At 38.9% G+C, this 12,639-nt stretch overlaps 1 protein-coding gene across 1 annotated transcript in view; it reads left to right on the forward strand.

Annotated features, from left to right (window-relative positions):
• Window positions 1-8,319, forward strand: part of CCDC7 (coiled-coil domain containing 7) — a gene marked incomplete at its 3' end in the record, with an annotated part of 110,209 nt that extends 101,890 nt beyond the window's left edge. The window contains exons 9-10 of the mRNA XM_084865023.1: window positions 7,296-7,371; window positions 8,286-8,319. Of these exons, the coding sequence (XP_084721149.1) occupies window positions 7,296-7,371; window positions 8,286-8,319 (110 nt within the window). The remainder of the gene's footprint in view (window positions 1-7,295; window positions 7,372-8,285) is intronic.
• Window positions 8,320-12,639: the final 4,320 nt, after the last annotated feature.

Here is a 12,639-nt window from a genome sequence, read left to right on the forward strand (position 1 = left end):
CAGTCCTCGAGGCGCCACTCTGGGAGGGTGAGCCCGGATCCCCAGCCTTGGAGTGAGTGCTATTATATCTATTTTATTTTGTTTCATGTTGTCCTAAAGCTCACTTAGGCTCTCCTCCTTCTTTTCATTCCCCCCCCACCCCCCCTCCATTTTGTTCAGATTGGGCTTGTTTCTCTACTTTATCTTCTAACTCACTAATTTGGTCCTCTGCTTCTTCTAATCTACCATTAAAGCCCTCCATCACATTTTTTATTGTAGCTATATCACTTTTGATTTCTTCCTGATTTTTGCATAGGTTGTTGATTTTCTTGTCCATCTGGTTTATGCACTTTATGACTATTATTTTGAATTCTTTATCTGACATGTTGCATGTCTTAATTTCACTTATTTCCTTTTTTAGTGATTCCTCTTTTTCTTTGCTTTGGGGATTGTTTAGATGTCTCCCCTTTCTAGCTATCATTAGAAGGTCCAAATGCTGAGTTTCAGGGATCTGAACCATGTGAGGCTGGAGCATTGTGCCACCCCATTGTCACTAAAGAGCTCAAACACAGAGACGTTTGTCTGCTGTGGTCAGCAGGAGCCTCGTGCACTGAGAGTCAGAGTCCCAGTGTGTCTGCGCCAAGAATCAGTCATGGGAGCTTAGTGTGGCCTCGTGCATGCACCAAGAATTGGAATCGTGCACACCTAGAATCAGGATCCCTGCACACACACGCTGAGAAACAGAATCCCTATACGTGGAACGCTTATGCTGGGAATCAGAGTCCCTGTGTGTATGTGTGCTGAGATAAATAATTGGAGTCTCTGGCTCTCTGTGTGGCCTCACACATGCTCTGAAAATCACGGTCCTCATGCATGCATGTCAAGAAACAGAGTCCCCACATGTGGGCACTGAGAATCAAAGTTCCTGGTACTCAGTGTGGCCTCATGCAGTACCAAGAATCAGTCTGTGTGCGCTGATAATCAGAGTAAACATGCACACATGATGACAAAAATAGTTCCTGCTTGCACGTGCAGAGAATCAATGTCACTGGTGCTTAGTGTGGTCTTCAGCACACATACCAATAATCAGAGTTCCTGGCCTGCTAGGGATCAGTTTTGCACAGTCGCCCAATGTTGTGGAAGGCCTGCTCATTGTGCAAGCCCTATACCAGTGTGGTGGGCCGAGGGGGGGGGGGGCATGTGCTCTATGACTCACAGAAATCTGTGGCCAGGGTGTCTGGAGTCTTAGTGTCCCTGGACCTGCAACTATGGTAGCAGGTCTTTGTCCAGTAGGGTCCCAATTTGCATCAGAGTGGTGGTGAGGCTAGAATCCTAACCACAGAAATCCTTCCCTTCAAGATGATGTGGTTTCTGTGCCAGTGCTGGCCTCCTGAAAGTGTTTGCAGCAGCAGCAGCAGTGAGGTCTTGCAGTTTAAGACTGTCCAGTCCACCAGCCCCTGAAAGTCCTACAGGATCTAACTGTCCCTAGCTCACACACACCACTACACATGCCCACACACTCTCCTTTTGCTCCCTTACTCTCTCACACTTTCTCTGCTCACTATCTTCCTTCTTCCTGATGTTTTTTTTTTTTTTTTTTTTTTTGTTTTTTTTTTTTGTTTTTTTACATTTGGGACATGTTTTTTTCTCTCCCCATTTTATGTATTAAGTAATTCTGCTATGTCTCCCAGTTTTGGTGTGATGCCCTTGATTTCTAGAAGTTCACTGGGGTTCAGTTGCACAGTGTTCCTGATCACCTGAGATAAGTGCTCCAGGAATTTTCTTTTTGTGAGTTATGTGAACCCTCTTGATGTAGTTGATTTTGATTGCTTTTGGCCTGTATGTTGGTTGGATTGACTTTCTGGCTTGCTATGAATCTTGACCTCAATCTGTAATGTATGAGGTGTGTGCTGACCCCATGAAACAGATTTCACCCTAATTGTCTGGTGCCTACCAAGATCTCTTTTTGTGTATGTCCTACTTATCAATTGGCTCATGCTGTGATAGAATCTGAATCCTACCACTGAATATATTGGTTATGGGGTCACTTTGGAGGTACTCCAGTGCAGATGAATATCAGGTGCTGCCTATGACAGGCCCTAGGATATCTGTTTAGTGTTACAATGTGATCCACAGTTTGTGATTGCCTCTCCTGGGCCTGGGTGTGCATGGAAGGGCAAGGCCCATGTTTATAAGTATGGAACCCAGGGTGAGGTCAGCAAAAGGCCCAAGGCTTCCCAAAATATGCTTCTACCTGCTAGCTGATTATTAGGTTCACTTATTGAAAAAGCCTTTGGAAACATATGAGTTGCATGAGATAGGTTCTCAGTGAGCACCAGGTAGGGATGTGAGTGGTATTCACCAGATTAATACAGTTTCAAATTTGATTCAAGAACTGGGTCTGAGGCCACTGGCCAAGAGTCTCAGGATATAGCCACATGGCTTAGTTTTTCCTAGAGTCTGCCTGGACCTCCTGAAGAGTCTTCTACACAATGGGACAAGGCTGGTGAGAGCCCATCAGACATTACTGTAGAGTGCATGCTAGGCAGGATGGGGCCACTGGCAGTCAGACAGGTCAAGCTTATGGTTTTCCATGGTGGGCCTGTTGGAACAACTTTGGGAGTGTGGAGTGCCACTGCTCTGGCATCAGGGGTGAAATTCCTAGGCCACTATTCTGGGAATCCTGGGTGGGGATAGTGCACAGTGATATGTTTCAAGGGGCCCAGCTATTCTGGTGCACAGGTGGGTAGGACACTCCTGCTATCGTGTTTGGGGAGTGTGGTGCTGATGTTCTGGCACAAGGGTGCCACTGCTCTGATTGCTTGGGGTGCGTTGCCCTCCTGTGCTGCTCTGTCACATAGATGGCATGAAACTGCTGCTATCTCATGGCTGGATGAAGGGAAATGGCCTAGCCTCACAACTCAGTCTCTTACTCCTCCTGAGTTCACCTTCAGCATCCTTAAAAAAAAAGTGTACACCACAGTTTTATGCAGCAAACTTATTGAAGGGTGTGAACTCAACAAGGAAAAGGCCAGGGATTTGGGAGGTTGGGTCTAATGCATTTACCCAAGCTGAGGACTTAAAGAGAGGAATGCTTGATACAGGAAGGATAATGTCTATGATGGTGTGGGAGATTGACTAGACACCGTGATCTTGGTGGCTGTTCTTTTAGCATCCTCACTGGAGCCACAAAACCCAGTCTGTCTTCAAATAACTCCAGTGTGCTCTGATACACCCTTCCTCTACCAGGGTGAGTGGCTATCGATAAAATATGTGCAGTGGCCTTTTAAGAGGGTGCCTGGGTTTCTAGCAGAGTCTGTCTCTCCCTGGCATAAAGAATCCATGCTGATTTTCACAGCCATATCTGATATGGATACTTCTTTCTAGCTATGGTGCTTTAGGCTGTGGAGCCTGGTTTGTGGCTGAGACCCTACATAACTCAGGTGTGGACCTTTGCAGCTGATAGATATGTCTGGATTCTCAGCTGCCACACATGGGTATGAGGCTATCCCTCCTTTAGTCTCTGCCCTTCTCAATGTGGCTTCTTCTGTAAGTCTTTGGCCATAAAACTTTTGTTCATCTAGTCTTCAGTTGGTTATTCATTTTTATTATTCTATAATTTAATTCCAGCTTGGTCTTGAGAGGTGGTGAATGTAACTTTCATCTACTCTGCTGATTTTTCCTCCACCTGGTTGTTTGCTTTCTTATTGTTGAGTTTTAAGAGTTTGTTGTATATTTTGAGCACAAGTGCTTTATCAGATATGCATTTTGTAAAGATTTTCTTTCAGTCTACAGCTTATATTTTTATTGTCTTAGCAAGCATCTTATGCAGAGCAGAAGTTCTTAATTTTAAAAAAGTTTAACTTTTCAGTTTTTTCTTTCATGAATTGTGCTTTTGGTGTATCTAAAATGTTATATTTAAATCCATGGTAATCTAGATCTTATATTCCAGAAGTTTTATATTTTATATTTAAATCTGTGATTCACTTTGAGTTAATCTTTAGAAAGGTATAATGTCTCTGTCTAGATTATTATTATTTTGAACATGTAATTTTCTAGTTTGTCCAGTCTCATATGTTGAAAAGACTAATCTATTTCCATTAAGACTAACCTTTGTGCCTTTGTTCTTTTGCTAAAGACCAGTTGACTATATTTGTATGAGTTTATTTCTGGGATCTATACTCAGTTCCATTGATCTGTTCATTTATTCTTTTGCAAACTGTCTGAATTATTGTAGGTTTTCTAGTAAGTCTTAAATTTGGATAGTGTCAGTTATTCTACTTTATTCTTTAATATTATATTGGCTTCTCTTGATCTCTTGCCTTTCCATATAAAGTTTAGAATTTAGGTTTTTTGATATACACAAAATAACTTGCTGGGATTTTGATTGGGATCACATTAAATCTAAAAATCAATTGGCAGAAACTGGTATATTATAATATTGAATTTTCTTATTGCAGTTATTCCCTATATATAAGCAATAAACAAAGTAAAATTTGAAACTTTACACACACCATTTGCATCTACACCAAAACTCAATACTAAGATATTAATCTAGTTAAATATGTAGAAGATGTATATGATGAAAAGTACAACATTCTGATGAAAGAAATTAAAGAAGATAAAGTAAATGGAGAGACATCTCATGTTGATGGGTAGGAAGGAACTGTGGTATGCTTTCATGTTACTTAACATTTTCTTTGCACTAGTAATGTCTTATTTATATAGCAAAAACAGTGCAGGGACTGTTTTTGTCATATTATTCTGTGTTTCAAGATTGAAGAGTCTTGTATTACTACCCTGAGAGTTCATTGTTATGGATCCTCATTATCTTGGATTCCTTTTATGTAGCATCTTAAGTAACCTTAAGGGTTATTTTATTCAGTTGAAAAATTTAGCATGGTTGTTAGATTCTTCTCATAGAACTTACTGGCTTAGCTGCAACAACCAAAGCAGTACTCTAAGCATCATAGAGTCTTTTTATATATAACTAGAGGTCCAGTGCATGAAATTCATGCACAGGTGTGTGTGTGTGTGCGCGTGCGCGCGCGCGCGCGCGCGCGTGTGTGTGTGTGTGTGTGTGTGTGTGTATGTGTGTCCCTCAGCCCAACCTGCACCCTCTCCAATCTGGGATTCCTCAAAGGATATTCATCTGCCCATTTAGACCCAACTGCAAGCCTGGTTCCCCCAAACTGCCCTCCCCTGCTAACCTGATCACCCACAACTATCCTCCCCTGCTGGACACAGTTAGGGGATCAGGCCTAAATGGTCAGTTGGACATCCCTCTCACAGTCCAGGACTGCTGGCTCCCAGCTTCTTGCCTGTCTACCTGCCTGATTGCCCCTAATAGCTTCTGCCTGCCAGCCTGATCACACCCTAACCACTCCACTGCCAGCCAGACCGATGCCTAACTGCTACCCTGCTGGCCTGATTGTCCCTAACTGCCCTCCTCTGCAGGCCTGATCACCCCTAATTGCTCTTCCCTGCTAGCCTGGTTTCCCCTAACTGCACCACCCCCCCCCCCCCCCGCCCAACTTTCTTCCCCTGCAGACCTGGTTCCCCCCAACTATCCTCCCTTGCAGGCCTTGTCCCTCCAACTATCCTCCCCTGCTGGCCTGAACGCTCACAACTACCCTCCCCTGCTGGCCTGATTGCCCCTAATTGCCCTCCCCTGCAGGCCTTGTCCCTCGCAACTGCCCTCTCCTGCTTGCCTGATCACCCACAACTGCCTTCCCCTGCCGGCCATCTTGTAGTGGCTATCTTGTGTCTACATGGGGGTGGCCATCTTTGGCCACATGAAGGCAGCCATCTTGTGTGTTGGAGTGATGGTCAACTTGCATATTACTCTTTTATTAGATAGGCTTTCAGAAGGAAGTGACACACACTGAACCTCATTCCACTTTTGTCACTTATAGATGCATAGTTTTTTTCATCTATGTAATAAAGAGCCAAGGTCCTAAGGACTGTTACAGCTGAAGGCTTGACCAGACTGGAAGTCAGTGCTGATTTGCTATGGTGACCCAACACTGACTGAGCCACTGCCAGCACCCTAACCCAGAAGTGACTACCTAGGAGGCTGCGGATCAGGCTTGGAGAGAGACCTGCAGAGAGAGAGAGGCAGGGTCTAATCTAGGGGTGTCGAACTCAATCAGAGAAGGGGCCAAAATCTAAAATCCAGCCTAAATCGCGGGCCGAATGGTTTACTGAACAGTCATAAACTGACAATGTCATAAACTGACAGCGGAGTGCAGTGATGACAGCGTGGTGCGGGCCACATTGCAAGGCCTGGCGGACTGGATTTGGCCCGCGGGCCTTGTGTTTGACACATGTGGTCTAATCCATAGCCTCTGTGGCAACCATTGATCAGAACTTGCCTCTTTTCCTCTCCCCACGTGGCCAATACCCATTCCTCCATTTCTTTGCCAGACACTGACTGGCATAGATACTGACCAATCAGAACCAAATTTGGGTGAAGTGTGAGGAGCTAATGGCTGCCTAGGAGGCAGAGCTTTTGATGCTGACTGGCATAGAAACTGACCAGTCAGAACCAAATTGGCCAGCAGAGGAGGGAAGTTAGGGGTGTTCAGGCAGGCAGAAGCAATTAGGGGTGATCAGGCCATCAGGGGAAAGCAGTTAGGGGAGAGATCAGACTGGCAGGTGAGGGCAGTTAGGGGTGATCAGGCAGGCAGGCAGATAGGTTAAGGACAATTAGGCCCTTCCCCTTCCCCTTCCCCTTCCCTTTCCCCTTCCCCTTCCCCTTCCCCTTCCCCTTCCCCTTCCCCTTCCCTTTCCCCTTCCACTTCCCCTTCCCCTTTCACTTCCCCTTCCTCTTTCCCTTCCCTTACCCTCCCCTTTCCCTTCCTCTTCCTTTTCTCTTCCCCTCCCCTCCCCTCCCCTCCCCTCCCCTCCCCTCCCCTCCCCTCCTCTCCCCTCCCCTCCCCTCCTCTCCCCTCCCCTTCCCTTCGCTTTCCTTCCCTTCCCTTCCCTTTCTCCATGCACAAATTTCATGCACCAGACCTCTAGTATTATATAACCACTCTGAGCCTCAATTTATTTATTTTCAAATGGCAATAGTATCTTCCTTTTTTTTTTGTTTTTTTTGTTTGAGTATTAGGAAAATGTAAAATAGTATAGTGTCTTGTAAATGGCACTATTTTTATCTTAAGCATTTTGTTTCTTGAATACTTAATATAACCCTGCTGTCTCTTCCCTATGCTTGTGTAGTTTCACACATATTGAAGTGAATGATATCACCATGGAGGTAAACTTCAGTCATTTATAATACCTTTAAATGTTTTCTTTTTTTAAAACAATAGAAACTACGTATTCAGTACCAAATCGACTGAACGCCATGTTGAAAATATTTGAGAAACAGTCAAATGTGTTAGAAAGGTAAGCTTTTAAAATAATTTTTTCCAATTATAAAACTGAAACGGATTTATTTTAGAAAAATTGGAAGTAGAAGAAAATAAGATCACTATTAAAATTTAGTATCCTTACATCAATTTTATGATACATGTAATTTTAAAACTTAAAATTATAGTCTCACAGAATGTAAAATTTATAGTTACAATGTGAAATAATTCCTCAAAAATTTAAAAATGTAATTACCATGTAATTCAGCAATTCCATTTCTGGGTATATAACCCCCAAATTGAAATTAGCATCTTGAAGAGATATTTATACACACATATTCATTGTAGCATTAGTAACAAGAGCAAAGAAATGGAAGTAACCCAAGTGTGCAATGATGAATGAATGGATAAAGAAAATGAAATATATAAATACAATGGAATATGATTCAATATTTAAAAAGAAGGAAATTTTGACACATGGTTCAATCTGAATGAACATTGGGAATATTATGCTAAGTAAAATGAGCCAGTCACATAAAGACAAAAGTTTTATGATTTCATTTATATGAGATACACTGTGCAGTAAAATTCATAGAGACAGAAATAGAGTGATGATTGTCAGGGACTGGGGAGAATGAGGGATAGGAACTTGTTGAATGGGTATAGAGTTTCAGTTTTGCAAGATGAAAGTGTTCTGGAGATTGGTTGCACAATAATATGAATATTTTAACTAATGTATTATACACTTAAAATGGTTAAAAGACAAGTTTTGTGTTATGTATATTTTAAAATTTAGAAAACAAAAATTACAAACATAAAAATATCACTTATATAAATACTTTTGACTTATTGATCATTATTTATAAATTCATAATTATTTTTAGGTGAATGTTTTAAAGTTAAACATTTTAGAGTTCATATCACTTATGTTTTCAAAAATTTTTTATTTAGATTCAACATTGAAAAATTGGGAAATTTTACATGATCATATTTTCTAGTTATAAAATCCAATGATCAAGAGTTAATAGAAAAGTTTAAAGAAAATGTAATAAAAGTCCAGGGAAACTGCTAATAATGGAATTAAAGGACGTATGGCTTGTATTCATTAATAGCCAGATTATTGGTATGTAATTTATTTAGGCCCTATTTATCATTTCCCCTTGTTAGAGTCCTCTGTGTTAGAATGACAGGGTCAGAACTTGCACAGCTTTGTCAGATGAAATCTGTAACATGTTAGAGGGGCATTCTTAAAGGAGGAGGTTAATTTCCATGAATATTCTTTCCATTGGACCATAGTATTAAAACAGACATTTATACTATTATTTATTCTAGCTCATCACATTAGGCTATTGGTGATAATTACAGCTGGTTTTATAATTCCTGGGTGTAATAGAAAGCTGTAGGAAGAATAGCTGAAGGGATTACTTTATAGAATAGAATTTCCAACTCAAATTGTGTCATTGTCAAAATAAGCTTAATACAATTGTCTGGTTAGAATATCTTTTGTACATTTCTTTGAATGTCAAGAAGTATCTTCAAAGGCACTGTGGATGACCTATAGTTCTTTCTGGTGGCTAAGGTTATATTAGTTATACAACTTGTCTGTTGAAAAAAACAAACAAACACATATTGTGGAATGAAATCACAAAGCCCCTTTTTTTTTTCTTTGCATTCATTTATATTTCCTATTTTGGACCAATTTCCCCCTGCTCCTAAAGAAAAATTAGGCTTTTCTGATTACTCTTAAAGAATAATTCATTTACATTTAAATTATAAACACTGCTCTAAATAGAAAATTAACATTTCTTATAAAATATTATAGTCAATATTTTAATTTTTATTCAAAGTTAAGATTTATCCCCTCCACCATGCCAGTATTCCAGCTGGAGTCTGCTGGGAGATGTGGTTAGCTTTTAGCTTTTATATTTTTCAAAATATAATTTTGATTTCAGAGAGGAAGGGAGGGGAAGAGAAATATAAACATCAATGACGTTTCTTCATGCCCTCTGCCTCCTACATGCCCCTTACTGGGTATTGAACCCATAAATCAGAGCCTGTGCCCTGACCAGAAATCAAACTGTAATATCCTGGTTCATAAGTTGATGCTCAACCATTGAGCCACACCAGCCAGGCTGGCTTTCTCTTTTATTACTTTATTTCCCATTAAGTAGTTGTGGTTTCTGTTTTTATGTGTTTGGAAAAAAGAGAGAAGAAAGGTAAAATATATAGGAAAGATCTTGATTGTCACTGCCTTCCTTGTCTATAACTAGAGATAACATCTAAGAATTTTTCTGAATATTCTGTTTAAAGTGCCTTTCTAGGTTTGAGATAAGGTTAACTGTATTCATCTTTCCCTTAAGGGTTTAGATTAGGGCCCAAGACATCTGTTAGTTATCTACAAAGAAATACTCTTTCTAAATCTTCTTTCACAATTCTTTTATATTGTTCATATTGGTGAAAGGTTTTAGTGCTCTTTCTTGAATGCCTATTTTTTTCAAGTGCTAACAGTCATCTGCCTCACCTCATACTTTGATATGTGATGCTGTTAATATTCTGTTAAAATAAATGCAGGGTGTGTCAAATGTCTTAGAGTGGTTTTCAGCTTTAAAAACTTCAGAACTATAATAAGCATTGCAATTTGATTATATACATTTGTTTTGCACTTATTTAAACATTTTTAATACAGATTAAAAAAATTTTAGCTAAATTTTTTGTTTGGGTTAGCATTTTCTATATTCATTCAGAGAAATTGAAACAAAATTTATTGTTCAAAATTCACAAGACTATCTTATGTTAAGAAAGTGGAAATAATTAAACTGCCAGATTTTACATGGCATTTATATCTCTGGAGTCATTGATACTTAAAACTACACCAAAACTTTTAGAACATACTGAATTTATTGAACTTCTTCCAGGTGGCTGAGTGCTTAGGTGAAAATCCCAAATCAAATTAGTCTGAGCAAACGACATTTTATTACATTTAACCTAATGATAATAATATGGCTCAGTATTAGAAACAAGTATAAACCAGAACTTGAACACTATCAAGATACTTTTAAAAATATAATATTTTTATTATTATTTTTATATTAGTTTCAGCTGTATAGTTTGGTGGGTAAATAACTGTATAATTTACAAAGTATTCCCACTGATATTTCTATTACCTTTCTAGCACCACACATAGTTATTATCATATTTTTATGCTATCTTTTACAACCCCATGACTGTTTCATAACTATCAATTTCTACTTCTTTAAAAAAATAATTTTATTGATTTCATAGAGGAAGAGAGAAGGAGAGAGAGATAGAAACATCAGTGACAAGAGAGAATTAATGCTGGGCCCAATTTCTCCTTCTTAATAATTTTACCTCTTTCATTCAGTCTCCCAATCCCAATTCTCTCTGGCAACCATCAGTCTCTGCTTATCTGTGAGTTTGTTTCTGTTTTTTTTGTTTTGTTTGTTTTTTGTTCATTAATTTTGTTTTTTAGATTCCATATATAAGTGAAATCATATGGTATTTATTTTTCCCTGACTGAATTATTTCACTGACCACAATACCCTTAAGGTTCATGCTATTGTAAATTGTAAGATTTAAAATATTTTTATAGCTGAATAAATATTCCGTTATATATATACCACAACTTTCTTAAATGTTTCTTTTAAAAAATATATATTTTTTCTTGATGTCAGAGAGGAATGGAGAGAGAAAAAGAGATAGAAACATTAATGATGAAAATCATCAATTGGCTACCTCCTGCATGCCCACTGCTGGGGATTGAGCCTGAGACCCTGTGCCCTGATTGGGAATTGAACCATGACCTCCTGGTTTATAGGTCAACGCTCAACCACTGAGCCATTGGCATCACTACACCACAACTTTTTTATCCACTCATCTACTAATGGGCTTGCTTCCATATCTTGGCTATTGTAAATAGTGTTGCAATGCACATATGGGGTGAATATATTCTTTCAAATTATATATATATATATATATCTCCAGAAGTAGAATTGCTGGGTCATAAGGAAGGTCCATTTTTATTTATTTATTTATTTATTTATTTATTTATTTATTTATTTATATTTTTATTGATTTCAGAAAGGAAGGGAGAGGGAGAGAGAGAGAAAGAAACATTAGTGATGAGAGAATCACTGATTGGCTGCCTCCTCCACGCCCCCCTACTGGGGATTGAGCCGCAACCTGGGTATGTGTTCTTGACTGGAATCAAACCTGGGACTCTTCAGTCTGCAGGCTGACTCTCTATCCAGTGAGCCAAACAAGCTAGGGCTCCATTTTTATTTATTTATTTTTTAAGAAAATCCATACTGTTTTCTATAGTGGCTGTACCAATTCTGTATTCCCATGAACAGTGCACAAGGGTTTTCTTTTCTCCAAATCCATGCCAACACTTGTTTGTTGATTTATTGAAGATAGCCATTCTGACATGTGTGAGGTGATATTTCATTGTGGTTAATATATGACAAAGGAAGGAAGAATGTACAGTGGGGTAAAGACAGTCTATTCAATAAATGGTGGTGTAAAATTGTACAGACACATGCAAAAAAATTAAACTAGACCACTTTATTATACCATACACAGAAAATTCTCAAAATGGATTGAAGATTTAAATGAAATACTCAAAACCATAAAACTCCTAGAAGAAAACATAGGTAGTGAAATCTCTGACATATCTCTTAAGAATACTTCTTATGATATATCTCCCTGGGCAAGGAAAACAAAACAAAAAATAAATAAATGGGACTACATCAAATTAAGATGTTTTTGCACAGCAAAAGAAACTATGAACAAAAGGAAAAGTCAACCTACTGAATGGAAGAAGATATTTGTCAATGATATACCTGGTAAGGGGTTGATATAAAAAATTCATAAAGAACTCACACTACTACTCAACACCAAAAAGATCCCCAAACTATTCAATTTAAAAATGGGCAAAGGACTTTAGTAGACACTTCACCAGAAAGGACATATAGCCAATAGATATATGAAAAGATGCTTAAAATACTTTTCTTTTTACTCCATACAAGAACTTTATTTCTTCCATTGCAGACCCTTTCTTTCCATATTTTTTGGTTACTTTATTTTTCCCATAAATGGGAAGCCATTTTTTGATTGCTGACAATTTCTAAAGTTTAATCTCACAGCTTTAGTCACTTGGGGGATAGTACTGAATAAGTCTATAAACGAGAATATCTCTAGTTCAGCTGGAACAGATACCTATTTTGGGACCAACCAACTCTAGTCAAATTATATTGATTCAGAGAGGTGTAAGAGGGGGTTCTCAAAA

This window comes from Pipistrellus hanaki (assembly GCF_964339955.1).
Source record: "Pipistrellus hanaki genome assembly, chromosome: 1".
Taxonomy (NCBI): domain Eukaryota; kingdom Metazoa; phylum Chordata; class Mammalia; order Chiroptera; family Vespertilionidae; genus Pipistrellus; species Pipistrellus hanaki.